Source organism: Triplophysa rosa, linkage group LG12, assembly GCF_024868665.1.
Source record: "Triplophysa rosa linkage group LG12, Trosa_1v2, whole genome shotgun sequence".
In the NCBI taxonomy this organism is placed as follows: Eukaryota; Metazoa; Chordata; class Actinopteri; order Cypriniformes; family Nemacheilidae; genus Triplophysa; species Triplophysa rosa.
Window position 1 is genome coordinate 13,447,922 of NC_079901.1, and position 27,646 is coordinate 13,475,567.

General features: G+C 40.7%; 3 protein-coding genes across 4 annotated transcripts; all 3 read left to right on the forward strand.

The window, feature by feature from the left end:
* Positions 1–413: 413 nt before the first annotated feature.
* Positions 414–5,225, forward strand: siae (sialic acid acetylesterase). 2 transcript variants are annotated; one of them, XM_057348089.1, is made up of 10 exons: positions 414–493; positions 631–789; positions 2,243–2,403; positions 2,503–2,641; positions 2,863–3,046; positions 3,198–3,340; positions 3,426–3,559; positions 3,664–3,818; positions 3,911–4,097; positions 4,238–5,225. In XM_057348089.1, exons 1-10 carry the CDS (start codon positions 439–441, stop codon positions 4,457–4,459), a joined length of 1,539 nt encoding a protein of 512 aa, XP_057204072.1. In that variant the 5' UTR covers positions 414–438; the 3' UTR covers positions 4,460–5,225. The 2 variants fall into 2 exon arrangements, with proteins under 2 accessions (XP_057204072.1, XP_057204071.1); XM_057348088.1 differs by having other exon boundaries at positions 418–493; positions 628–789.
* Positions 5,226–5,541: 316 nt separating this feature from the next.
* On the forward strand, positions 5,542–17,063 carry clasrp (CLK4-associating serine/arginine rich protein). Its single transcript, XM_057348428.1, is given in 21 exon segments — positions 5,542–5,680; positions 6,826–6,965; positions 7,080–7,177; positions 7,890–7,991; positions 8,135–8,214; positions 8,363–8,447; positions 8,560–8,699; positions 8,799–8,895; positions 9,034–9,112; positions 9,211–9,284; positions 13,187–13,228; positions 13,332–13,514; positions 13,831–14,154; positions 14,255–14,431; positions 14,523–14,562; positions 15,516–15,576; positions 15,796–15,854; positions 15,964–16,010; positions 16,096–16,184; positions 16,394–16,418; positions 16,526–17,063. Coding segments are annotated over 20 exon segments (1,944 nt in total). The 5' UTR covers positions 5,542–5,680; positions 6,826–6,866; the 3' UTR covers positions 16,569–17,063.
* Positions 17,064–17,370: 307 nt separating this feature from the next.
* znf296 (zinc finger protein 296) lies at positions 17,371–27,207 on the forward strand. The gene is made up of 3 exons (XM_057348602.1): positions 17,371–17,862; positions 19,414–19,743; positions 24,249–27,207. The coding sequence occupies exons 1-3, from the start codon at positions 17,811–17,813 to the stop codon at positions 25,778–25,780; spliced, it is 1,914 nt and encodes a 637-aa protein (XP_057204585.1). The 5' UTR covers positions 17,371–17,810; the 3' UTR covers positions 25,781–27,207.
* Positions 27,208–27,646: the final 439 nt, after the last annotated feature.

Here is a 27,646-nt window from a genome sequence, read left to right on the forward strand (position 1 = left end):
ATGCAGAGATGATGAAGTGGTCCATTGGTGTCTGCATCTATTGACACTGCCTGATTGGATGTATTATTGCTGACTTACACAAGTCCATTGCGATTCTGACAAAGTCAATTAGACATGAGATTAATTTTCTGAATATTCATATATATGTTCCACATCCCAGTAATAAAATAATGTACTGTAATGTTGATCATAGTTTAATTAAAGTAAATAATTGTGTGAGCATTATGTATTATGTGAATTATGTAAAATTACTATTTGATTCAATACTAACGGTATTATTAAGTTTTACTGAGAAAATCTAGCTTTGTAAATGAAAAGGTCGGTTGTAAATCGAATCGAAAAGCATTTGTGGGCGTTTGCGATAAAGGTTGAGGCTCCGCCTACTATGCGTGACGTAATTGCGCTCACTCACTTCCTCGTTCTGAATATTTTGCAGCAATGTTGACACCTGTGTGGCTCGTGCTGAGCGCTTTAACCACTGTTTTATCAGCAGGTGAGTAACGATTTAAGAGTCGCGACATATGCAGCAAACTTAATAAAACTCTTTTGTTTTTTTTTGCGGGTTATTGGAAAGTTTTTTCAAAACGGGTTTTTGAAAAGTTTAAGTTCACTTCCTTGAATTCCCAGCAGAGAAGTTGCGGTTCGCCTCATATTATGGGAGTCACATGGTCCTGCAGAAAGCCCCAGCTCGAGCAGTCGTGTGGGGATATGGAGAGGCAGGAGCCGAAATTGTGCTGTCATTGTCTGGATCACACAATGTTTTTGCAAACTCCGCGCATGTTGTCAACGGTAAAGTATTCAATGCTCGTGCAAATCACATGATCGTCACCTGAAATCGTCACTCCCTCCACATGCAGTAAGTGTAAGGTGACAGTTCCAGTTATGCACAGAGGTGGGTAGAGTAGCAAAAATCTTTACTCAAGTAAAAGTACAAGTAACTAGAGAAATTGTTACAAAAGTAAAAGTCACTATTTTAAAAATTACTTGAGTAAAAAAGTATACAATGAAAAACTACGCAAGTAGCTAGTTACATAGTTACTTCGTATCTGATTATATAGGCCTACTACATTAAATTAATGCCAATATTTTAATATTACATTTTAATCAATATTTTTAATTATCATAAGATATCTTTGCAATATACTAGAAAGACTGAAGAATAGACAAACACAGAAGAGACAAGCATTTCTGTAAATTTCATCTAGTCCTGATGTCAATGTAGTTTACACAACTTATTTAGAATAATAGACCATGTCAAACTAAAGCATGAACTAAACTCAGAGCATTTCCTAAGATGATCTAGAACATCTGCAGTGCTCTCTTTAATGAAATACACATTTTTGAACAAAGCTCATGTTTTCTCGTGTTGTGTCACGTGTGTGTTGTGAAACGCTCTTACTTGTAAACAAACTGTAAACAGTGAACCACACGCCCATCAACACGTTTTCTTCCTTCTGTTCTTCAAATGTATATTTCTGCAAGCCCACGTCTCTGTGTCTGACAGGTAACGCGCATGATGTGGTGTCTGACGAACAGGTCGCGCGGGTGCGCGCATATGGCGGGCATTTATCATTGGTGGCAAACAATATGACACATTTGCAGTTTTGATTGTATAGATATAGATTCATATCCACTTCATCCAACGCTCTTTGTGTTCTGCGTGTTCTTAAGTTTCGCGCTACGAGGAGTGAGTAATCCTGCTTCAGATGATTCAGATCGTGCTGCGAACTGAACAAATCATTTGAACTGATTCATTAGCATATTCAAATGGTTTTGCCCATTGTTCAATTAATGCTTTCAAAAGAATCGATCACTCGGGAATGCCCGTAAAAAGAGACGACAACCTTGAAATAAACAACGCGTTTTAAAAAAAATATTTTAAAATGAAGGAACGAAGGAACGTCACGCAATGTAACGAAGTAAAAGTACAGATTTTCTATTAGAAATTTACTCGAGTAAAAGTACACACTTTTAATTTTACTTAAAAAGTACATATTTTCCAAAATGTTACTCAAGTAAATGTAACGAAGTAAATGTAGCTCGTTACTACCCACCTCTGTGGGTAGAACAGTTCACTACAACAGTGAACTACAGCTTTTTTTGGAATGTCCATGCGTGGTCTATTTTCTACTTCTGAGTTCCACTAAAGTACCACACAATTAAATTTCTGCGATTATTACAATTTAATTAATGCAAAAAAATCCTTATTCTTCACTAAAATATTTTCCCAAATGCAACACAGGTATTTGGCGTATAACTCTCAGTCCCGTGGAGGCTGGTGGTCCTTACAACCTGATTATATCCCAGACCACCACTAACAGTTCCATCATCCTCACAGATGTGCTCTTTGGAGATATCTGGTTATGTGGTGGACAGAGTAACATGGCATTCACAGTTGGTCAAGTGAGTATGTTTCTTCCAAAAACGTTTGGTGTGTTTATTCCGCTGGTTTTCATTGATATGCAATGCATAGGCATAAATTATGTCCTTGTTGTTTAACAGGTATATAATGCAACAGAGGAACTGGCCATGGCCTCCAAGTTCCCTAATGTGAGGATCTTTCAGGCTGCCTTGGAGCAGAGCAGTGTGGAGCTGGATGACCTAGCAGGAGTTGAAGTTCCCTGGTCCCGACCAACAGCAAGTATGAATGCAAATCTATATAAAGTGCAATCTAAAACACAGGCTTTCAAATATCCGACAGTTGTTATTTATTTGTTTAACTTAAACGTGTATGAATTGCTAATAAAAAACATACTTTTGTATGGTTTGTATGAGTAAAAAAGCAGAGAAGTGACATTCCTCGTATACCTAAAAATTAATAAGCAGCCATGTCTTCTTTGACTTTTGTGTTTATCTTTAAAGAATTGCTTGGTGCAGAGCATTTCACCCATTACTCTGCTGTGTGCTGGCTCTTTGGCCGCTACCTCTACCAGACGCTGAATTATCCTATAGGGTTAGTAGAGTCGTGTTGGGGAGGCACACCTGTGGAGGCCTGGTCAGCCCCAAGGGCACTTGACAAGTGTGGATTGAAGGGCTCCGTGAGCAGGTGCAATTCCAGAGCATGTAACAAATGCTAAAACATGTAGATGCATTGTAAAGCTTTTAAAAAAGTACAAGTTTTGAGCAGTAACTTACGTTGACTTAACCTATATTTTAATGAACCTATATAATAACCTATACTTAAACATGCACTCCAGTGTTTTCCATAGTAATCCAACTGTGCAGAGTAACTTTTGGAATAAAGTTGCATACTCAGCAGAATGGAACAGTTCTTTATTGTGGAATGCTATGATCCATCCACTACTTAACATGACCATAAAAGGAGCCCTATGGTACCAAGGTAATATCTCTGAGGAACAATGATAATCCTGTATTGCACCAAGATGTGCAAAGACGCGCTATAGGCTTACTGATTTTTATTCCAGGTGAGGCTAATTCAGGCTACAACAGAGATAAATACAACTGCTCTTTCCCTGCCATGATTGATGACTGGAGGATGGCTTTCCATCAAGGCTCAGAGGGTCAAACAGCAATAGACTTCCCATTTGGATTTGTACAGGTGCTCTTGAATAGCCATAAGTGGAATAAATTGTCTAAACAAAGCTTTTGACATTACTTCTATCATGTAGTTACACTGGATTGCATGCATTGTATCTCTCTTAGCTAAGCACATGGGAGAAAAAGAATTTGCAAGATGGATTCAGAGAAATACGCTGGCATCAGACAGCCGACTACGGATTTGCTCCTAATAAACGCATGAAGAACACTTTTATGGCTGTTGCTATTGACTTGCCTGATGAAAAATCCCCCTGGGGCAGGTGAGTATAAATGAGTATTTAGACTGTCGTTTAATAGGAAATTGCATAGTGCTGGACTCTTAAGTTTTTATTTTTGGTGTGGTTTACTGTAGCATCCACCCACGGTTTAAACAGGACGTGGCGCACAGACTTGTGCTAGGGGCGAGAGCTGTCGCCTATGGTGAAAAGAATGTGTCTTTCCAGGGACCTTATCCGCTTTCAATCCATTTTGACCAGTCTTCTCTTAACATCACTTTCAACCAGAAACTTTCTGCCACCCATTCTGATAATGCTTTTGAGGTACAATGAGCATGGTTTATGTTCACCATTTACTCCGTATAAAAACATTTTCATGCAAACAAATCTCCTGAATTTAAGGTGGAAGTGAAAACGTGATGAGCTGATAGTATATTGTTTTATTTATTTATGTATTGCTGCAGATCTGCTGCCCTGTGAATCAGACGTGTTTAGAAGACTCTCAATGGATTCCAGTCCCCATGGAAAAACTGGGCTCTCATTATATTCTGCTGTCTATAAAACAGTGTCCCACCAAGCCGGCTGCTCTGCGTTATCTCTGGAGAGACTGGCCTTGTGATTTTAAAGCTTGCCCCATTTACAGCTCTGACAGGATTTTACCCACACCACCATTTCTCATAAACTAATCATTTTAAACGCAACAATTTTGGGGTTTATAATGTGAATTTGAATATATTTCTATCATAAACATTTGTCTACAAATTTGCACTTTGTACTACTGGGAATCTTACTTTGTTTACATTATTTCAAGTGAGACAAGACATTGCACATAAAGAACACTTTCGGTTATGATTATGTTTTGTAAATTGTTTGTTGTATTGTATATTTGGTTGTGAGATTGGTTGTTGTATGCAAATGCATTTTGTTTTATTTGATGGCTTTGAGTGTTATACAGTCAGTTTCAGCGGCAACAAAAAACTTTATGTGGCCCAAACTTAACCTCTGGTAGACCTCCTCAAAGAATCAATAACTGTTGAGTTTTAATTTAATAGAATTAATATACAATTAAATATTATATTAATTAAATATCAAATAAATTCTTATAACCAAACACAGACCGGAAGTTAACTTTGTGCCAGGCGTGTGTGTCCGATGAAAACGTAACCGTCTATAGAAAATGATTAGAATCTGTTTGTGTCCATAGGCCAATCAACAGTACGTCTCATTTTGGGTCCAATTGAAACTTAACTGAGAATGTGCTTACTGATATAAGAGTTTAATGAAATAAGTTTAAGAATAAGACATTTTGTGAAGAGTAATGTGGTTATTGTGCTCAAAAACTCCACAAATGGCCTGTGATGAACATGTATCTTTACCCAAGCATGCATGTGTCTTAATTTTTATTTTCGTGTGATTTCTCACTTATTGAAATAAACAATCATCAGTTTTCAATGAATGTTTCCTTCCTAAAAAAATATTGGGTCTACATTTATAATGAATGCATTTAAATAAGCCTAAATTTATTTTAATAGTGTGTAGACCAAGTCTTTACAGGTTTGCAACACCTCTTTACCTAATCATGTAACAACTTGAGGTCGTGTTCTCGGAAATTTGATAATTCCATACTTCGTCTCTAATTGGTCGAGTACATGTGATCGGCGTGTGACACCATTCACCCTTTGCCATGTATTTTAGTTGAAGTGCTCCCCCCATAGATGAGTTGAAATCATCCAGTGCGTGTGAGCGCCCCCTGCTGTTGCTGTTATTCAGCTCAGTGCCTTAGGTAGCGTTTGCGCTGGGAGGCGTGTGCGTTTGTATGTATACGCGGCCTTTTCCACGCAAGGACGGACGTGTGTCTTTTTCTATCAAGAAAACACAATCATTATAGTTGTTGTATACATAAACAGGTAATTCATTAGGTCATTGAAATCATGAAATGTCTGGGTTAACAATCTCAATGCTTCGTTTTTACGGTTAGTTAGCGCTTGATGTGACATGTAGCTAGCTAGCATGCTAACGTTAGCGTGTGAGTGGTCCTGTGATGTTATATGTATATATTAGCCTCTTTGTAAAACATACGTAGAATATGTGAGTTTATGCAAGTTACGTAGATACGATCCGAATCATTGAGCTTTTTAATATGGGTCCATTAATACTGTATGAATCTCTGACAGAAGACGTATGTTTATGACTAAGTTAGTTAAGTTAGCTATAGAGACTGCAGCCACCTGGCTATTAACATTGGCACTCTGTGACTTAATTTTGTTACACAAAAGCTAAAAAGGTGTTTTTGCGATGTAAAGACTCAACATAACCACAATAGTCATTTGATGAGTTTATCAGATACTTTAGAAATATATGTTAGATTCCTTGTCTTGCCCAGAACTTAAACGTGTCAACAAAGTTATACTTACTAACGTTACCTTTGACACTTAGGGTTGACGCAGAGTTGTTTTCCGTCTGCTATGTAATCCTGTTGCAAATGAAGAGTTAATACAAGCAAAATGAGCATGTGGCTTCATTATCTTTTAATGTATATTCTTCTGTCATTAAAACCATTTGCATGGGATGATGTAGCTGCTTGGATTGTATTTTAAAAATAACACCAATGTCAAAATATGTAATTTTTGTCAAAAATTTTACAATTAAAAATGATTCTGCAGGTAGTTATGCACAGAGGAATTGATACAGATCTTGGCATTTAATCTAATGTCATTTTAAATTCGCATAACATGCATATTGCATGAATGCAGTTACAATATACCTTGTATCAAATGTATTGTTTTGAGATTTCTGTGCATTATATGGCTACTGATGGCTGGAATACACTACAAGACTCTTAAAATCTGAACAGATTTTTTTTAAACTAGACACCATACACTTGCAGTGAACGTTTCAGATAGAAACACACTAACTGATGAAATCTGCAGACTGGCACAGAATTTCTGCAACATGTCCAGACTGAATATCTGTGCAAAATCTGAGCAAAAGTCTTGTAATGTATTTTAGCCTTAAGTGTGTTTGGTTAAATTGAGTCCTCTGTCTCTTGCAGCAGCCCTGCCCCGACGCGGCCCAACACCAAGCGGAGCTGTCATGTGGCAGGAGGCCCGCAAACATGAGCGCAAACTGCGTGGGATGATGGTGGACTACAAGCGTCGAGGGGAGCGACGCAGAGAGTACTATGAGAAAATTGTAATTAAAAACTCCCCTTTAACCCCTCTACCACTTTAACATCATGTTTTCTAAAGACAGATGAAATGCTTTTAATTGGCTCACAAAAATCGAAGTTTTGGTCTTTTTTTGTAGAAAAAAGATCCAGCCCAGTTCCTGCAGGTTCATGGTCGGGCGTACAAAATCCACCTAGATTCAGCTGTAGCCCTGGCAGCTGAGAGCCCCATAAACATGTATGTCTCCCAATATACACATCAGTATATGCTTATAAAAGAAAAGTACTTTATTTGTACAAAATGTTGTTTATAGTTCTCACAACAATCTGCATGACCACTTATAAAAGGAAACTTAATCCTATAGTCAAGTTTATTTGTATAGTGTTTTTAAGGTCATTAACACGTATCAGTATTAGTGTTGGGCGATATTCAATATAATTAGATCGTTCTATCGCCAGCCTGTGGATCGGCGATACACGATAGTATCGAGGGGCGGGGCAATTACGCATTTATCTATGACAAGCTGGATTTGTGGACAAAAACGGAAGCTTACAGTATGTGTCTAGAAAATGCTCATGTGTGACTGCAATTAGCATTCTATCAGAGTTTAAGTTCAGTGCAGTTGGCAACATTGTTACTTACCACCGCAACCTTTTAAACAAGAGAAATTAAACTATTGCTATAAGTCAATATCATTCATCCAAATGCGTCATTGATGCCCGCGAGCGCTGTTATTACTTGATTGCCAAATGGGAACAACTCGTGCGGTGGTTTTAAACCCTCACGCGCATAGCAATTCCTGCGAATGCATTGCAAGCTCTCTTGCATGAAGAAATGCCGATAGGTCTGAGGATCGTCGATACACGATAGTATCGTCTATCGGAACAACCCTAATCAGTATGTTTATTATGTCATATGTGGTGTTAACCATTAGTGAATTTCCTTACAGGATGCCTTGGCAAGGAGATACCAACAACATGATTGATAGGTTTGATGTCAGGGCACACCTGGACTACATCCCAACTTATACACCGCCTCTCCTGAACACAACGTGAGTTTGTTCTGGTCTTAATGCACCTGTTATGTTAGAGAAGAAAACCGCTTACCTGGAATATGCAGAGAGAGCATATGTTTTAAAAGGTGTGCTGAACTGGTTGGTGCTTTGTCATTTTGTGTTTATTATTTCTGTCCTAGCACCCCAGAGCAGGAATCTGAAGAGAGGAAGTGCAATTATGAGCGCTATAGAGGTCTGGTGCAGAATGACTTTGCAAGCAGTAAGTCATCTTTGATTTTCAGCGCATTAAGTACATTTTTACTTTTGTGATGTTTACTAGACAATGGTTACTAATCTTGAACCATTGGACTACGCATTTTGATGACTTTTAAATAATCCCCTTTAATCATGTTGTTGTCATTTTGTAGTCTCCGAGGAGCAGTGTTTGTACCAGATATACGTGGATGAGCTCTATGGTGGCCTGTCGAAACCGAATGAGGATGAAAAGAAAAAGTATGAAATTATGAAACAGTTGTCAAAAGTTATTTAAAATCTATGTTAGGTTAATACGTCTCTGAAAGCAAATTCTGTTTGAAGAATCAGATTTTACGTTTCTTTCTGTTAGACTTGCTGAGAAGAAAGCACAGATTGGGTATACATAAGAGGACAGCACAGTGACAGAACCAGATGCAAACGCAGAGAAGGAAGATGAGGATGATTCTGAAAACAGCGAGTCTGAGGAAGACGAGGTCATCCCTGACATCGGTTCGTCCTTTATACACCATACACTTCCCTTAAAGCTTAAGTTAAATTTAGGAAGTGTCCTCCTTTTAATTTGTCTGTAAATGCTTTTTCATGTTGTAGATGTTGAGGTGGATGTAGATGAACTGAACCCAGAACAGGTCACGGAGATTAACAAGATGGCCACCACTTATGGCATGGCAGAGGGGGATTTTGTTGGGTTCGTTCACCCATTCTTCATCTGATCAGAGAAGAATAACCATTTGACCACCTTTTCATCTTCCTAATGAGATTCCAGTAATGTTCTTTTAACTATTCAAAATGTATGTAGTTGAAAACTGATCTTTCCTGGTGGCAGGATGTTGAGGAAGGACAAGGAGGAAGTGGAGGCCATTAAACACGCTAAAGCTCTAGAGGCAGAGAAGGCCATGTACTCTGTAAGGACATTCAAACATTTTTGCTGTTTGCCCTCCCTCTCATTTAAGACTTTGCATTTGTTATCATTTTTACTGTTATTGTTTTTTTTGTGCATCAGGGCCGGCGGTCTCGCAGACAGCGGCGAGAGTTTAGAGAGAAGTATATGAAAGGCAGACAGATCAGCCCACCCAGGTAACCCCGGCAAGTTTATTATTGACAAAATTGCACCGATATGCAATGTTTCCACGCCTTTCTTTTACTAGCCTTCCACTTCCTTTTAAGATATGATTCAACATCTCCCTTAAAATTGTATGTTAAACTTTGGGTTGGGTATCTTTTTTTTTCGATACCGGTGCCAAATCGATACTTTTAAAACGGTACCGGTGCCTAAATCGATACTTTAAAAAAAGAGCCACGAAACAGCGGTGGTTGACATTAAAGGTGGGGTGTCCGATTTCTCTTAGCAGTTGTTGATGTTCAAATCACCAAAACAAACACACCCCTACCCCCATCTTTCGCTTTCATCAGCGCTCTGCTCGGCAAATGTCCGTCCTGTGCACTGTCCACCTTACTGCTTAAAGGTTGCTTTGGTACTCGGCCCGACTCAGTTGTTTAAAGCGTAATTTGGAAATCTGTTACCCCGCCTTTAAAGAACAATACATTCAATTAAAAAATATTTATTAAATAATAAACAAATGCACAATTAAAGTTTTAAGTGAATGTGAAATGAACATGGACACTAACATTGCTAGAAAGATGTTATGGTGTTTACCCTCCAGCTACAACTAAATGCTTGCCATAGTTGTATTAAATATGGGCAGAAAATGCATTGAACATATCAACAGATTAAGTCCATTTAAAGAGAGCCTTCTATGCTACAGGTTCATCTAAAAAAATTAGAATATCATGAAAAAGGTCATTATTTTTTGTCACTCATTTCAGAAAGTGAAACCCATATATTATATAGATTCATTACACATAGAGTTAAATATTTCAAGCCTTTATTTCTTGAAATTTTGATGATTATGGCTTACAGATAACGAAAACCCAAAATTCAGTGTCTCAGAAAATTAGAATATCACATTAGATCAATTAAAAAAAGGATATTTTAAACAGAAATGTCAGGCTTCTGAGAAGTATGTTCATTTCTATGCACTCAATATTTGGTTGGGCCTCCTTTTGCATGAATTACTGCATCAATGCGGCGTGGCATGGAGGCAATCAGCCTGTGGCACTGCTCAGGTGTAATGGAAGCCCAGGTTGCCTTCAGGTCATCTGCATTGTTGGGTCTGGTGTCTCTCATCTTCCTCTTGACAATTCAGGTTCAGGTCAGGCGGGTTTGCTGGCCAATCAAGCACAGTACCACCATGGTCATTGAACCAGCTTTTGGTACCTTTGGCAGGGTGGGCAGGTGCCAAGTCCTGCTGGAAAATGAAATCAGCATCTCCATAAAGCTTGTCAGCAGAAGGAAGCATGAAGTGCTCTAAGATTTCCTGGTAGATGGCCGTGTTGACTGTGGACTTCAGAAAACATACTGGACCAAAGTCCTCTTTTCAGATGAAAGTAAATTTTGCATTTGGCGGAAGAGTGGAGAGGCACAGAATCCATGTTGCTTGAAGACCAGTGTGAAGTTTCCACAGTCAGTGATGATTTGGGCTGCCATGTCATCTGCTGGTGTTGGTCCACTGTGTTTTCTGAAGTCCACAGTCAACACAGCCATCTACCAGGACATTTTAGAGCACTTCATGCTTCCTTCTGCTGACAAGCTTGCATAACAGATGCTGATTTCATTTTCCAGCAGGACTTGGCACCTGCCAAAGGTACCAAAAGCTGGTTCAATGACCATGGTGGTACTGTGCTTGATTAGCCAGCAAAACCACCTGACCTGAACCCCATAGAGAATCTATGATGAGAGACACCAGACCCAACAATGCAGATGACCTGAAGGCAACCTGGGCTTCCATTACACCTGAGCAGTGCCACAGTCTGATTGCCTCCATGCCACGCCGCATTGATGCAGTAATTCATGCAAAAGGAGGCCCAACCAAATATTGAGTGCATAGAAATGAACATACTTCTCAGAAGCCTGACATTTCTGTTTAAAATATCCTTTTTTTTATTGATCTAATGTGATATTCTAATTTTCTGAGACACTGAATTTTGGGTTTTCGTTATCTGTAAGCCATAATCATCAAAATTTCAAGAAATAAAGGCTTGAAATATTTAACTCTATGTGTAATGAATCTATATAATATATGGGTTTCACTTTCTGAAATGAGTGACAAAAAATAATGACCTTTTTCACGATATTATATTTTTTAGATGTACCTGTACATTATATGTGCATTATTTTAAAAACACACAGTATGTATAATGAATAAGTATAATTAAATGCCTGTGCATGCAGTCAGAGTAAAAAGCTTGACAGACTGATGTCTAGAGATCAGACTGACAGATGCTATAAGGTTTTAGCACTTTCACTGCTGTATCTCGCTTGTCTGTCTTGTCAGATACGTTACTGTGTTAAGAACGAGCTCCACGGCACGCAGCACGCGCTTCATTGATTTTAAACGCGCACAACAGTTTTATTGTGATCACTTGCATAACAGTATGGGAGGCAAATCCTGCCAAATTTAAATAAATAAATTAAACGATGAAAATGAAAATGAAAACCAGATTAGCAATTTCACTGTACACAACTGCGTGCACAATATGTGCCAAAATGAAAAATAAAATGAAATTATTTTATTTTCATTTTTACACTGACAATGCGTTGTCCCTGTCAAATTGAAAAAGAAAATACAATTGGTGATTTGACTCCCATATAACAGACGCGTCATGTGCTTTTCGAATTAACGTTAGTTTCACTTTAAAACTTGCCTTATGCGGCGGTTGAAGTTAAACACTCCGCCAGGTAATGAATGCTGAGCGCGCATTAAAACTGTCTTTCACTATGATGAATCCACTGGTCATGAGCGTTCCGATCCGTACAGATCACAGATCATTCGAGATCCGTTTAACCATTATATAAGATGTGTTGGATTTGTATTATCTGAGCTTTCAGACTTTCGCTAACGTGAATGAGGCAAATGTCTCAATCGACGGCTCAGTCAGCATTTAAGTGGCACCGAAATGAGGCACCTAAATCTGCGTTTTGGTTCGATCCAGTTAACGTTACATACCGGATATTAGGGGTGGGAATCTTTTGGTACCTCAAGATTAGATTCCTATCGATTCTTGGGGTCACGATTCGATTAAAATTAGATGTGATGTATGTTTAGCCCCTTAACTGGCGCCGTCCCGTATCCAGAACAGCTGATTTAATTAAAGATTTTGCATGTGAATTGTTATCTTATTGTGACAAACATTGTATCGTTGGAAAGTCTCTAGAAAACATATTTCATCACCGTTGTATAGAATAATGTGTGTAGAAAGAGTAATTGTTTCTTTTTTTAAAAGAGTGGGCTTAAAAATGTTTATGTCCTTTCCCTTCTCACAGTATAGTTTCATACAAATTTATTGTTTTTATTTTGTTTATGTGCTTGTGTATTTTTCATTTTGTCTGTTAATTGGAAAAGTAAAAAAAAGCATCTCAATGTCTGTTGTGGTCAAATTTCAGATCAAGTGTTAAAAAACCAATGGAAAGCATTTGGGCCCCCTAGTGGATTTTTGCAATATTGGGGCTAAAAAACTCAGACACATCAAAATTTGATGTATCAAGACCAAACTTGATGCAACAATTGGTGATTCTTGAGACTTTGACTTATGAAATTTTGGGGCTGATCCGTAATTGTTTTAAATGTATTTTTTTTATAAAAGAAAAACAAAGCTTTTATAGGTTTTTTTTATTACAATAAACATAGCAAAATCACTTACATTGTTTTTGTGATTTCTTTTTTTTTTTTGCAATTATCTGCTAATTTTAGTATTAAACTGAATAAGAATTAGTGAAATAAATCAACTTTTTGATGATATTCTAATTATATGACCAGCACCTGTAGGTTTTCGGTACCCAACCCTAGTTAAACTGAATAAGAAGGTATTCTTTGACAATTTTTTTTATTATGTATATGTATTTTTGATTGAATATTCAGCTATGCTCGAAGAGACAGTCCCACATACGACCCTTACAAGAGGTAGGTGTATTTAATGGTCTGATGTTTTGCAACATAATACCACTTAAATGTATATTTTTTGCATGTATTAATAATACTTGCTTTTTCTTATTTCACTTCCCAGGCCACAGTCAGACTCAAGTTCAGAGTCCCACTCTCGATCCCGATCCCCAGGCAATGATAAAATCACCTTTATCACTAGCTTTGGTGGCAGTGATGAGGAGGGAGCCGTACCCACACAAGCCCTGCCCGCAGCGGCATCAAGCCACGCCTCCTCCAACACCGCAGGTCATAGCAGGGGCTCCCGGTCGGTAACTTCCCCTTTCTACTTTCTGCCTTCTGATTGGCTGAATTCTCCATTTATTTATTCATTTATAACCATGTTGGCTATGATAACGGAATGCTGCACGTTCAGCCTCAGAATGATAGATGACATCTATTGAAACAGTTGAGCGCTAATCAATCTCGGAGTTGGCTTTTTATGTTATGTTTAAGCCTGAAAGATGGACAGTGGTTTGTTCTGGGTTTAATTTTATTTTTCAGAATCTTTGGATTGTGGTAAATGTGATTAAATTTTTTTGTAGGTTGCCTATTATAACAGAATATTGTCTTTTATCTTTCAGCCGAAGACGCTCATCCTCCAGTCACTCCTCCTATTCTTCCCGCTCCTCCTCACGCCGTTCCTCTCGCTCATCCTCACGTTCCCGTAGAAGTCGGCGTTCTCGTGGGGGCAGGGACCGGGACAGCCGTTATTCACGGTCTCGTTCACGCTCCCGTCGGCGGTCCGATTCACGTTCACGGCATCGCAGTGGAGGAGGGAGCTCGAAGAAACGATGTGACAGGACACGGTCTCGTTCCACAGATCGGGACAAGGGTAGAGATAGAAACCGGGAAAGAGATAGAGACCGGGATAGAGGGAGGCGCTACACAGACCGCAGACGAACAAGGTAGGACAGTTATAAATAGTTACGAACTCAAAAACCATTTAGAAAATTGAGTTTTAGATTTTGCAGCAAACCATGTAAGATTTATTACTTTGTTCCACAGATCTCATTCACGCTCGCAGTCAGGTGATCGTTACCAGCGAAGGAGTCGCAGCTCTGCGTACAGGAGGGGCGGCAGTGTCAGTCAAAGCCCCTCCCACTCACCTGCTGCAAGCCATAGCTCCTCCCCTTCCTCCCGTTGTGCTCTGCCTGCCTCTGCTCCTGCTGACAAGCTGAAAAAGTAAGTTAGAGCCCAACTGAAAACACATCTGCCCGCTTCAGTCTGAATATAGAAGATTGACGCAGTCTATAACTTTCTCTTTCTCTCTTAGATCTGAACCTCCGGGTGGTAAAGAGACTGGAGCTGCCAAAGTCAGTAAGAATTTGATACATCTCAAATTTGTTTCTAAAGACTCCGCCTACCTCACCCCTGACAGGCTGATGCAGTTAACAATCAGGCCAGGGCTCTTGCCCATCTTTTGCACACTTCTGACTCCACAAAGAGCCCCTGATCTCATGTTTTGATTAGGTCATCAGCTCTCCTGGTGCAGGTTGTAGGTTTTTGAACTCACCTGAATATCCTTATGTGCCCGATTGGTAATAAATAGGAAGAGAGTAAAATACCCCCATTATCCTTAAATTACCTTCTATGTGCTGTTCACAGAAGGACTATATATACAGTATATACTGTGTATATATATATATATCCTTTTCATCTAATCAGTATTGTCTGCAATGCCACTTTGTGAATGAACGTAAGATGATGAAAGGGAAAACTACAAAGGTGTTATGGTTCTTATGAGGTTGGCGAAGCAGTTAAAGAGCTCAGGTGTTGCTTCTGCTCCGGGCTTGTCAAGACAGGCAGAGCAACTTCATTCTCACACACACACACACACAAACAAACACACCTGCATAAGTCAATGCACAATGTCCTTGTAGGTTGAACAGCACCAAATGGCTACAGTTCCTGACATTTTGTTACCGTTCCACCAAGTTGGTGTACCTGACCTGGAAAAAGAAGACATCGTTTTGTACTGTTTTGTGCTGTTGAATGAGTCTAAATGGCTACCCTCATTTGCCTCTTCACACCTTGCCCCTACCTACATCCACAAATGCTCACAAATAAACATCAGAGGCAAAAAGGACCGCCGTTGCTGTGAAATATGACCACCTTTTGCTCTTAAACATTGAGAAATACTGTAAACTATTTGTATGGGGTTTAAAATCCCTCTGTGAACTAAGTAATGATCTGTTGTTCGCAATTATTGTGCAGTTGCCTGACCTTTGCGATTTTGTTTGTTCTAAAGTCAGTATGTCCGTTGCAGCCCAAGATGACTCCGCAGGAAAAGCTCAAGCTTCGAATGCAAAAGGCCCTAAACAAGCAATGTAAGTTACTAATGCAGGCATTCAAGAACCATATGCTCATAGCCTGGTCTAGACTGACTGTGATATTTACACATTTTCAACATTTTATTACAAAATCATTACATGTATACGAAATCATTGCATATACAGATGTTTTTATACCACACATTTCAATCTGGTCTGTGTATTTTGATAAAGACATTTACCCTGCCTCACCTTTATGGTTTCACCCTTCCTCAGCCAAGGCGGATAAAAGAGCAGCGCAGGCCAAGATCCAGCAACAGGAGAACAAGCGACAGGTAAAAGTTTGTGTGGGTGTGTAAGATGCTATGTTTTTTTGAGTTTGGGTCATTCCAGTTAGAAGCTTTGTATGGTGTAGTTTTTAACGAAAGTTTCCTACTGTCACAGGAACGAGAAGGAGTTTTACGAGCCATGGCACGGAAAATTCGCATAAAGTAAGTCTGAGCATGTATATACACGTGTCCGTGTCTTCTGTTTATGAAGGAGAGGATATAGTTTGGTCATTGTTTGGTCTTGCAGGGAGCGGGAACGCCGGGAGAAAGAGCGAGATGAATGGGAGAAGCAGTATGGACGTCAGTCACACTCGCCCTCCCCCAACACCAAATACAGTGAGTTTCTGATGGAATGTGAGAGAGTAATAGACCGACTGTAATCTACCAATCCTTAACTCTTATATGTGAAGTGATGTGAAACATATTGCAACCATATTATGACAGAATTTGTCATATGAATAAGAATTATGATTAGACTTATATTCATGATTTACATAAAAGATACATAAAGAAGATTTTAATCATAAATCTTGAACACCCCACAGGTCGGGACTACAGCTCATCCAGAAGGTATGCTGAAACCAGTCTGGACAGCTTGCGAGGGCACCGCACTTGTCCATTTAATCTACACGCATTGTGATTCAAGCTCATTTCAAACATTTTTTTTTCCTCAACAGGAGATCTCGCTCAAGATCAAGAAGCCCTCATCACCGGTACTGAAGAAATGATCAGTCTGCACCAGAGGGAGAAATGTCAAACGAATGGTTTAGGAGTGAAGGGTAATCAGGATGGCCATATTAAGTTTGGGGAAATTGCCAGTAATTAAATTAATTTCACTAATGTCCGCTTTTCTTTCATCTGAGAAGCACAGTGTAAACAATGAAATTAAAAAACGATTCTCTTCTATTGCTAAAATCTGTAAATTAGCATTATCACGCTCGAACACACTTTTATTCCTCAAACGTTCACAACAACATAACCGGATTGCCATGAAAAGGAATGCTTCAATAACATGTATTTGAAGAGATAGCTGAAGATAACTGAACTGCCCTGTATGGACTTTTTTTGACATGAAATTGGAAATGTTTCTTGTGTCCTATTCAAAATGCTCATCCCATCATTGTACATAATCCCTTCAATTAAGATTGTGATAACACTTGACAAAACATGCTGATGTAAATCCTCATCTTTTTCAATTATTAAAAGATGTAAATGTCATATGATCTGTTGGTTGTTTCTTTTACTTCGCCTGTTAAGATGTTTTAATAAATCTAATCTACGCGATATTTCATTCCATTCCTGGCGTGATGTCGCCTCTGCGTGTTGTAGCCGCCAGATGGCGCACTTCACTTTTTGAAAATACACGTGATTCCACTCGCGATGAGATTGAATGGGAATTTAACCACTTCACACGAACGCAAATTTGATCAGTGCCTTCATACACACCCACGCACCGTGCACATTAGAGAAGCGAGTGCCTGAAAGTAAAACGACAGTTACTTTGGGTTTCGAAATAAGCCGGACAGCCAAACACCTGTCTCAGTCGACCTCGATAAAAGCCACTTCCTCTTTACCCACATCCTCAACCAGCACGTTTTATGGGTGTCGAAGCAGCAGATGTGCGCCATCAAAGCAACAATTTACAAAATTCCTCCAAAACGACAGCGAGATAACGAAGATTAAGAGTTTGGATGATTTAAAATCGCATTTGATACTGTTGTCGTACGCACACCAGAGTTGTTTAATAAGGTCAGTGATAAGAGAGGAAAGGAGACGATGAGGAGGAGGATGTGGGGCGGGCTGGAGGCGTTCCTCGTGCCCTCCTCCTCCAGGGCCAGCAGACAGTATGAACTTGAACGCTGACGGACACACGACAGTCGAGTCACACATCACTGCTGTTTTATGACATTTTTAGGGTCGCTTTAGTTCTGGTGTAGTTAACGAGAATCAGCATTTGCCGCTATGTCCAGGCGTAAACTCGGCAGCAGACCGCAACACCTGAGCGTAATGGAAGGTAAGATGAATTTTCAAATTAAAACAAAACTTTAACGACAGACGCAAAGGTAAAATAAATCATTCAGAAATTAATATTGAAAATGTAAGAGTGTTCGTGATCAATACTCAAATACGCGTTATCGGTAACTTTCACGTGGTTTGTGGCGAGCACGGAACTTGACATTGGAGTTACAACCCACCTCATGTTATTTATTTATTTGCCAGTTTTTTCTGTTATTTGTTTGTGTCACATGTGTATATAAGTGTATAGCATATATATTGTTTGGGACATTTGTCGTTATGCGTTTCCTTAAACGTTTAGACGGAGTTAAAGCAACATTACACTTCCTTATTGCATCTTCACATAATCTTTGTTTTGTGTCGTCTCATTTCTCACTTCAGCGAACTGTATTTGGTTTTATCACACTTAAATTTGGTATTTTATACGCGTTTTGTGGTAAATACTTTATCTTTGGATTGCTGCAAATCATTTTAATATATGACAATTATTAATCTGTTTTGATTTCTCTAATTGATTTTTTTTATTCAAAACCGCTGCCTTAGATCTACTGAAATGGATATTTAAAGTAAAATGCTGTTTTGATTACGACAGGATTTTTTCAGCTTTATGGTCAGCCGTGCGTGCTTTACCTGACCACAAGTCTCGAGTGTGTGCGCGAATGTGTGTGTACGTGAACAGCAGCCGCGCCTTTAGCGTGTCGGCGCAAACAACCAGAGCTGTTGAAACAGGAAAGGTGACATTTTTGAGTAACCACCAGTGAAATCCTGTCCTCCCCGGGATTGTCTGTACCTGCAGCGGCATGGACAGCCAGCCCGGGCAGGTGGATGAGTCCGGGCTGTAGGCGTATATGTGTGTTTGAGTCCATGACCACTGAAGCAGCACTAAGGCCAAAGAACAAGTTCCTCTGTTAGAAAGAAAATTAAAGTGACTTTCAATTCAAGTACAGAGATGTTTTTTTTTTTTACAAAAGTTCACAGAATTCTTAAATTATAGTTATCAATTTATATAATAAACTCTGCCTCAGCTCTGAAAAAGCTATAAAACTATAGACGTTTAATGGATGTAGTGAAAACCCTTAAAGTTTCCATTGTTTATTGCAGAGTTGACCTTGCTAAATTTGCATACAGTACTGCATTGCAGTTATGACTGGTGTGAAAGACACCTTGTTTAGATCAACAGACTTGTGGTAGGATGAATACAGTGCAAACTGCCTGATGTATCATTCTAATGGGCGAAGTGCATCGGAGCTGCGTCGCACTGCTTCCTGTGCAAAGCAGACCTCGGTGGTAGAGACACAGGAAGTGGTCAGCGTCTGCTGACCAGAAAGAGCTTTGCTGGTGGTGACAGTTTAACACAGACGAAGGCAGAGAACTGAAAGTAGCACGTTTGAGAGAAACCAGACGGCCGGGGGCTTTCAAAGCCGCTCGGTTGGGTCATTTCAAGAGTTCCTAGGGGCTGTTTGAGGACAGTGACAATTATGGTTTTTTTCCATAAGCTTTTTTCATCATGTTGATATTTTTATTTTTTTCACATTCCGTCCGCTCACAGACGATCCGGAGTCCGCGATCATCCCCAGCTCGTCTCCATCACCCGAGCAAACCCCTCAGCCTGAAGTTGGAGGTCGTGACCTGTTGACCTGTGGCCAGTGTGGTCAAGCGTTCCCACTTGCCCACATCCTCACCTTCATCCAACACAAGCAGGGCGGATGCGGCAGTGCCAGGGCTCCGCCTCATAGCCACACCCCTCAGTCTCCAGCCAATCGGACGGTCCGGTCCGGCCAGGGGCCGCTGGTGGAGGCGGGATACGTGGAGCTCCGACGAATGACGGGCAGGACTTGGAAGGAAGATCCAGGTGTGAGGGTGGAGGCGAAAAGAGCCGGTGAGTTCTGGGTGTTAATTAGTGTCTTTTTTTTGTAAAACTGTCCCCTCATTTAACCACCTCGTCCCCAGTCCGGCTCATTAAATCGCCGTTGCTGTGGCGCTGAGACCTTGGTGAGTTTGAGAGTTAGAGACGCCGGGTCTAATTGAGTGGAAGGGATAAGCAGTTCTGCTACACACGCGAGCAAACGTACACTTATGCGTGCACCCCGGGGGACGACCGAAAAAGCACCTGAGCACACCTGAGCATCTCCTTGGCTCTGTCTCTCAGGTGAAGTGGCCAGGTAAACACGGCACAGTCAGGCCACCCAACTGCACAAGTCCCAGAGCGACACACATGCAACATGCTCTCCTCAAACCCCTCATTATTCCAACACACTGTCAGTCATAGCAGGTGTTGGTGTGCTATTTTCCGAGTCCTCTGTGAATTGCTTTGCTCCCAGTCTCTCAGCGCTCGCTTCAAAATTAAGCTAGAGATGACCTCTTCAATCGTTGACCAGCGGTCATGAACCTTAAGAACTGACATGAATTTTGGAAATGTGCTTGACTGTTGAACAGGATGTTGGTGGGTTGGGTGTGTGCGTAATAGTAGTTTTTAAACCTACTTCACTGTTTGCCGTTGAAGTCGTCGGCCCTGAAGGGATTCTCTGGCCTCTGCAGGTGTTAGTGTTGCTCTGTCTTGACTATTGAAGTGTAACCGGCATGGCTTCTCCATCCCTGAGAAAGCAAATATTTATAAGTTTGTAAGTGCAGGATGTTTTTTAAAGTTGCCAGGTGCATATCGGCCAACTAAACCGTTCTAGCTATGGCTGGCCAGTGTATCTAAAAATCATAGCTTGGTAATTCTCAGCCCTTTAATGATATTTTATATGTATACATGTATATTTCTGTATTTTCATTTTTAAAGAAAATTGTTGTTTTCAAAACAATTCAAAACATTATTGCTTCATTTTAAATCTTACAAAATTGCTTTTTGTCACCTCCCACTTGCGAATTTACTTTAAATATTCAATCCATCGCACAACTTTAGCTACGATTGGTCATTATCAACTGAACGCACACTTTGCTCACTCTTTCGATGGTTCCCTCCTTGTACGTACACATGTTTGAACTTCCTTCCTCCGTTTGAGTTTTGCTTCCGTGCGTCCCCATCTCTCTCTTTTCTGGGGTTCAGTCTTGACTTTTTAGTGTGTGAAGGTGTGTGTTGCCTGCGAAGGATGAGAGAGTGCAAACTACATTAAATGTGTTACTTCCTCGCTGTCAACAATCTTTGGTATTCAAGCAAAGAGCGATCGAGTCAGATAAGTAACCGCTCAACGACTTAATCTTTCTTTTATTTTCTGTAAATACTGAAAATGATATACAAGGTAAGTGAATGATGCATTGTTTTTATTGACGGTACAGGGTTTTCAGGACTGCGTAACAAAGACACTCGAATGAACCAAAGGGTCAGTACCGTGATGTGATGTAGTGGGTCATGTACATGGTTGACCGATTGTATTGAATGGCAGGTGGCAGTGTGATAGGATAGATAGTGGGCGGCAAATAATTTAAATAAAATGAATGTAAATGTGAGTTATATATAACAAATATATATATATATTATATTATATACTATAGCAAATAGTATATAAATAACTATTTAATTGTTGTTATATCAAACAAATAAATACATTTAATTGTGTAAAATTTGTAACCTTAATCCGTAGGTAAAAGTGTCCCTGTGGCAACAGTAGCTGAATTCAGTGCCAGCTGTGGGACAGGTGTACACAGGGTTGAATATTTGTGACGGGCGTTTTATGTTTATTGTATTCGTGCTTTCATTTTGACTCATCCAATAAAAATCAGTTAGCCTTCATACAGGAGCACGTGTACGCGCGTACATACGTGTGGGTGAGAAAGTAACAGAGACCGAGATGTTTGAAGGGCAGCGTAGCGTAATGAATTGTTGAATTGGTTTATACAATGTATCAGTACCTTTTTTGTTTGATTTCCTCCAGCTTTCTCTTTACTCTTCTTTATTCTTCCTCTCTCTTTCTCGCCCGCTCGCTGTTCCCTAGAGAGAGAGGATTCTGCCTGCTGCTCGTTAGCGCTCCCAGCCAATCTGCATTTTTAATTAGCGGTTATTGCTTCTGCTTAATATGCAATTGCTACCCTGGGCCAAATGGGAATCCTTAGAAAAAAGAGTGAGGGGAAAAAATGAAAGAAAGAGAGCGAGACAGGCCGAGTATTGTGTTACACTCCAAGACCCTGAGACAAAAGCCCCTCCCGGCCCCTCCTCGCACCCTCCACCCGAGGGAGAGATTTGGAGGCAGAGAGGGTGTTGTATGGAAGGGGGGGGCGTAGGTGCAGTCACAGGGGTGATGATTTTTCTGTCGTTTTTCATGACCTGTGCAACTATTTCTTTTTGATCTCAAATTAAACATGTTTGTGCCGTACCTTCTTTTCATGTCCATGTTAACCTCCGTCCCTGAGGCTCAAAGATCCGCTGTTCTCCTTCACTTTTGTTCTTCTCTGGGCACAGAGTGAATGGGAGAGGCTCTGTTTAATCTTCTTCCACCACCCCAACCCCCCCCCCCCAATAAAACGCAGAAGGATTTTGATTGGAGGAAACGTAAAAGAGGCTTATAGCACTCTGCTTTGAACCCTTCGGAAGAGAATGGGAAAAAATTAAATTAATTTTCCAGTTTTGGGATCTTCTTTGCAGACAGGGCCCATTTATCACGGAGGCTGAGTCAGGTCTCATTTACATAAAACCGTCGTTTGCCCCGTTCTGCTAATTAGCAATTTGCAGCTTAATTGGCGAGTGGCTCTCAGAAATAGAGACAAAGCTTACAACGTTTAAAAATACCAGCAGAGCTGTTAAAGGAAGCCATCCGTGCTCATTTGCTTCTGTCTCAGTCAAACTCTTTTCAGTCACCTGGCTGTCCTGTGAGCACACCTTCCTCTCGGTTCTGACTCAAGTGGTGAGAGAGATAGCTATTGCCAACTTATTATTAGTGGAATACCTGCAGGGCGTTCTGTGTTAAATTTATGACATGCTTTTCTAACACTTTATTTGCTTGAAAAGATAGACAAACGAGGAAAACTTGTTCTCACGAGATGGAGCTGTAGGTCATGATGGTGGCGAGTTTTCAAATGGAATATGTTCAGAATATCATACGACACGAAAATGTCACAATTTATTGAAAATAGTATAAATTAACAACAGAACAAAAAACTTGAATGATTTACATCATTGTTCACGTTACAGTATAGGAGTGTGATGATGGTGATGACTGTCATATTGAAAAAACATAAGGATTCTAAACCATGGCTTTATTTCTTTAGGCCAAATATAATTCCTCAGATCTTTACATTTTTTTTACATTGAAATGTCAACGCTTTTGTTTCAAGATATAAGTACCTACAGTACAGTAGTACAATTAAAACTGAATGCCTCTCCACAGACTATAGACAAGTTAATACAAATAATAATAGCCAACACTGCTCATTACACAAAATGTATATACTGTATGTAAAGAAATATTTTTGAGAAGAGGTTTTAAAAAATACAAAAAAGAGAAAAGTAAACACTAGACAATGCACAGTATGAGTGGTTCCTATTTAAAATATCTGGATATCAAATGGCAAGATCACATTTACATTTAGTCATTTAGCAGACGCTTTTATCCAAAGCGACTTACAGATGAGGGAAAATTAGATAACATATCAACTGTGTTACATACTATGCAATACTTTTTTAAAATATTTATTCTTGCAGAGTGCCTTTGTATAAGCAGAATGCAGTATATACGGCACAGTATGTATGGACTGTATTTGCCCTGCTTTCACATTTATTTTGTGGTCTTACCTGTTCTGTTTGCTGTAAATGATCAAACTCCCCTCGCCTGAAGCCTTTTCTTTCTGCTGCCCTTTTCATTTTAATGTTGACACAGTGATGACATTATGACACTTTCTGCTCGACTTGGGGATGTTTTGTTTTTAAAATATTCTTAATGTTACAATTGACAATGTTTGAAAAACCATAATCAGCTGACCGCAGTTTGGGCGCATGTTTACATATTGCATTTTAAGGAACAGTTCACACCAAAATGAAAATTCTGTCATCATTTACTCACCCTCTTGTCATTTCAAACCTGTATGACTTTCTTACTTCTGCAGTGCACAAAAGAAGATATTTTGAAGAATGTTGTTAACCGATCAATTGCGGTACCCATCGACTTGCATTAGTTTTGTGTCCATACAATAGAAGTGAATGTGTACCACCATTCTTCAGAATATCTTCTTTTGTATCCTGCAAAAGAAAGAAAGTCAAACGGGTTTGAAATGATAAGAGGGTGAGTTAATGAAAATGAGTTGTAATGGGTGAACTATCCCTTATACATTTTATAACATGTTCGATAGTAAATTTTGAAAGTCTGTCCTGTATATTTTTATTTATTTACATGCGTGTGACTTCTAAACCCACTTGTTTTTTTCCGCTTTCTGTTTTCTCCACTACAGAGGAACCATCTAATTTCACCTGCCAGGTGTGTCAGTGCATGTTCTCCAGCGCATGGGCTCTCCTGCAGCATGCTCAGAACTCACATTCCCTCATCATCTACCAGGTCGAGGACGACAGGATCGCACAGCCATCAAAACCAGCAGCCATGATGGATCCACGTCACCTGGGCGCCGCTCTGGCCACTGCATTCAAGCCATCCTCCCAGCGACCGTCCCGCCCTCACAAGCCTCACAGCTCCACCCCAGCACCAGGAGCTCGCGACCTGCAGGGCCTGAACTTCTCCATGTGTTTGCAGCGCCTGGCAGAGGTCAGCTGCAGTAACGGAGGAGCGGTACACTCTCCATCGCCCTCTCCACCAGCTGCGTCACCTTTTCCCCACTCCACTCCATCACCCCACACAGCCTTCTCATGCGAGGTGTGCGGACAGGCCTTTCAGTCTCTACGCAGCCTGTCCGCCCACCGGCGCACTCACACCTGCGACAGACCCTACCACTGCGGCCTTTGCCAGCTCACTTTCTCCCAGAGTGGGGAACTGGCACGACACATGAGGAGCCATCGCCGCACTGCTGGACAAGAGATGTTTGATTCCATCCCTGCCAATACAGATGAGGACAGAAAGCTTTCTGGAACGGGAGATAATGATATTTCAGGGCATCGGGGAGCTGGCATGGAGGCAGGGAAGCACCCCGGAGGTACCAACCACATCTTGATGTCCTCGCAGTCCAGGGTTCCAGATCGTAATCTGCTGCGGTATTACCAGCCTCAGCAAACCGCGGATGAAGAAGGCCAAGGCGAGCCTCAGCAGCCTTCTCCTTACGGCAGCCCCTCGGAAGGCTCTCTGGAGAGCGGAGATACAGGTGGAAGCGGCGAGAGCGGCATCGCCAGTGGCAACTGCACACCGAAGCGGCCAGAACGAGAAGATCGTCCTCAAGGCGAGTGGGAAACAGACAGAGATGTAGAGGCTGCGGATATGGTCCAGGACTGGCAACGGGAGAACGAGAGACGGCAGGTCACCAGCGGAGGAGGTAAGAAGAAAAAGGAAGAGGCGTGCGAGTATTGTGGCAAGTGTTTCCGTAACAGCAGCAACCTGACGGTGCACCGGCGCAGCCACACTGGCGAAAGGCCATATCGCTGTGGCCTCTGCAGCTACGCCTGCGCGCAGAGCAGTAAGCTCACCCGACACATGAAGACGCACGGCGCCCGGGGCACACGCGCACCCTTCCAGTGCCAGCTGTGCTCTGTACCCTTCACCGTTTATGCCACGTTGGAGAAACATCTGAAGAAGGTGCACGGACTCACCCACGCTAGTGCCGGGGCTTACACCCAGAGCCCACTCGCCGACTGTGGCATCACAATGGAGGAAGACTCCATCAGCGATCAGTCAGGAGCCCCCGTCACAGAATCCAGTGTGGACGTGTGCGAGAAGCTCAGAGAGGAGAACTCTGAGATGGGGGTCAGCGCTAATCTCGATGAACCTCTTATCTCCGAGGAAACCGGCAGTAGTGTACCGCTGGGGAAAACCACGGTATAAAAATAGTTCTGCACTTGACCAAAATTACCAAGTGTGAAGATCTTGCCCGCAGTTTAGCATATGCATTCTAAAGTATGAACAGATCTCTAGGACACATTGCTAATACTGACTAAGACATTTTAGATTAAGCAGTACAAGTGCCTATAGATATAACATTGGCTAATACTGACATGCAATATCTAAGGAACTAAAGAACATGAGTTAGGCCCATTCACCAATTTTTAAGACTTCTATCAGCACTTCCTTCTTCATCGGGAACACAGAGGATTCCAGATTAGAGTATATGGAGATGCTTTTTGAGTCATTTGAGGTTTCCAAAAGTCTCAAAAGACAATCATACAGGAATATTAGCGAGACTGATTACCTGGACATGTTGTGTTTACACTGTTGTGGCACTCTACCGCAGAGCCTTAAAGGTGCATGTTTTATAAAAATCTAAGACAAATGTATATTGTCAAACGTCGTGCACCAATGAGAGCAGACTTTGGAATACAGATTTCTGTGCTATATTTCATCACAGGGTAGCTTGCGATTTGTGCTTTCTTAACTATCTGACAGGGTCATGTTATTGGTTTGTGTGATACTGGGGGTTAAACAGGACTGATTGGGTCTGTGGCAATACATTTTCACTTACAAAGAACATTTTGCCATTTAGTCAAGCGGAGTTACTTAAAATTTTGTAAATATGTATTTTAGTTTGTTCAGACGTTTTGCTCCATATTTCGCCAAAATCGCATTTTGGTTTATATAGCCACTCTAGCGCACAAAAAAAACTTTCCATTTATTTTGTTGTATTTTGTGAGCCTGGTTTGTGTCTGCTTACAGACATTTGTTTTAATGCCCGAGCACATACAAATGCTATGAATCGTCTGTTCATTTTAGTGTTTTTTTGTTAATACGTTCTGCATGTTTCGTGGTTGTGCAAATGAAAGGCCTTGTTTTGATAAACGATTGGGTGGGGAACTACAGCACTGACCTGTTGAATGGTAGACCCACCAAGAGAGCACTTGTGTGCGTGCATGCGTGAGAGAGAGAGTCCAGATATATTATAAATCTATACAGGGAACATTTGCTTTGTTACAGTTTTTTATGATTATTTTCTGGCAGGGAACTGTTGTTACAGTCTATATTTGTGTGGAAAAAAACTTTGTAGATTGAAAATCAAAAGGGAGTTTTTGTATCGACAAATGTGAAAAAAAATAATTGGACATGCACTTGTGTCCGTCTCTTCAGGGAGCAGTGAATTGTGAACAAAAGCTCTTTTTTCCCCCTCTGTGACTATTGTAATTATTTCTGTTGATTCAGATGTCGTGTCTAATGTAATTCTCCCGACTTTGCTGTCTTGTAAACATAATTTTGTTATTTCTATGCATATTTGGATGCTAATTAAAAGACTGAGGCAAAGTCAAAATGTGTGTGTGTGTGTGCGCGTGCGTGCGTGCGTGCGTGTGTGTGTGTGTGAGAACTAGCAAGTGAGACAGCAGGAAAAGTGAAGTACAACCTGCCGCTACATGTCTCAGATGGCATCATGAATTCACCAGTATTTGAACAGCAGAAGCGTTCTCTCAGGGCTATTGTTGTCAAATCCTGCTCCGCCATCTGAGTCATAGTCCGTTAGTTTTATGTTGTACAATCATATCTGACTAAACCACTGGGTCATTTAAGCTGGTGTGTCCCTTTAAACAACAAGGTTCAAGTGAATAGATGATATTGTCAAGTAGATTACAGAAGTATGACTGATGGTGGAGGCGGAAAGACGACGCAGTTCTAAGATTTGGAATGGGTGGGAGAGGTTGAGAAACGGAGGAGCGGAGTCAACTTAACCGGTCTTTCTATTGTAACGGGACAAAACCTTCACGCCAGTAT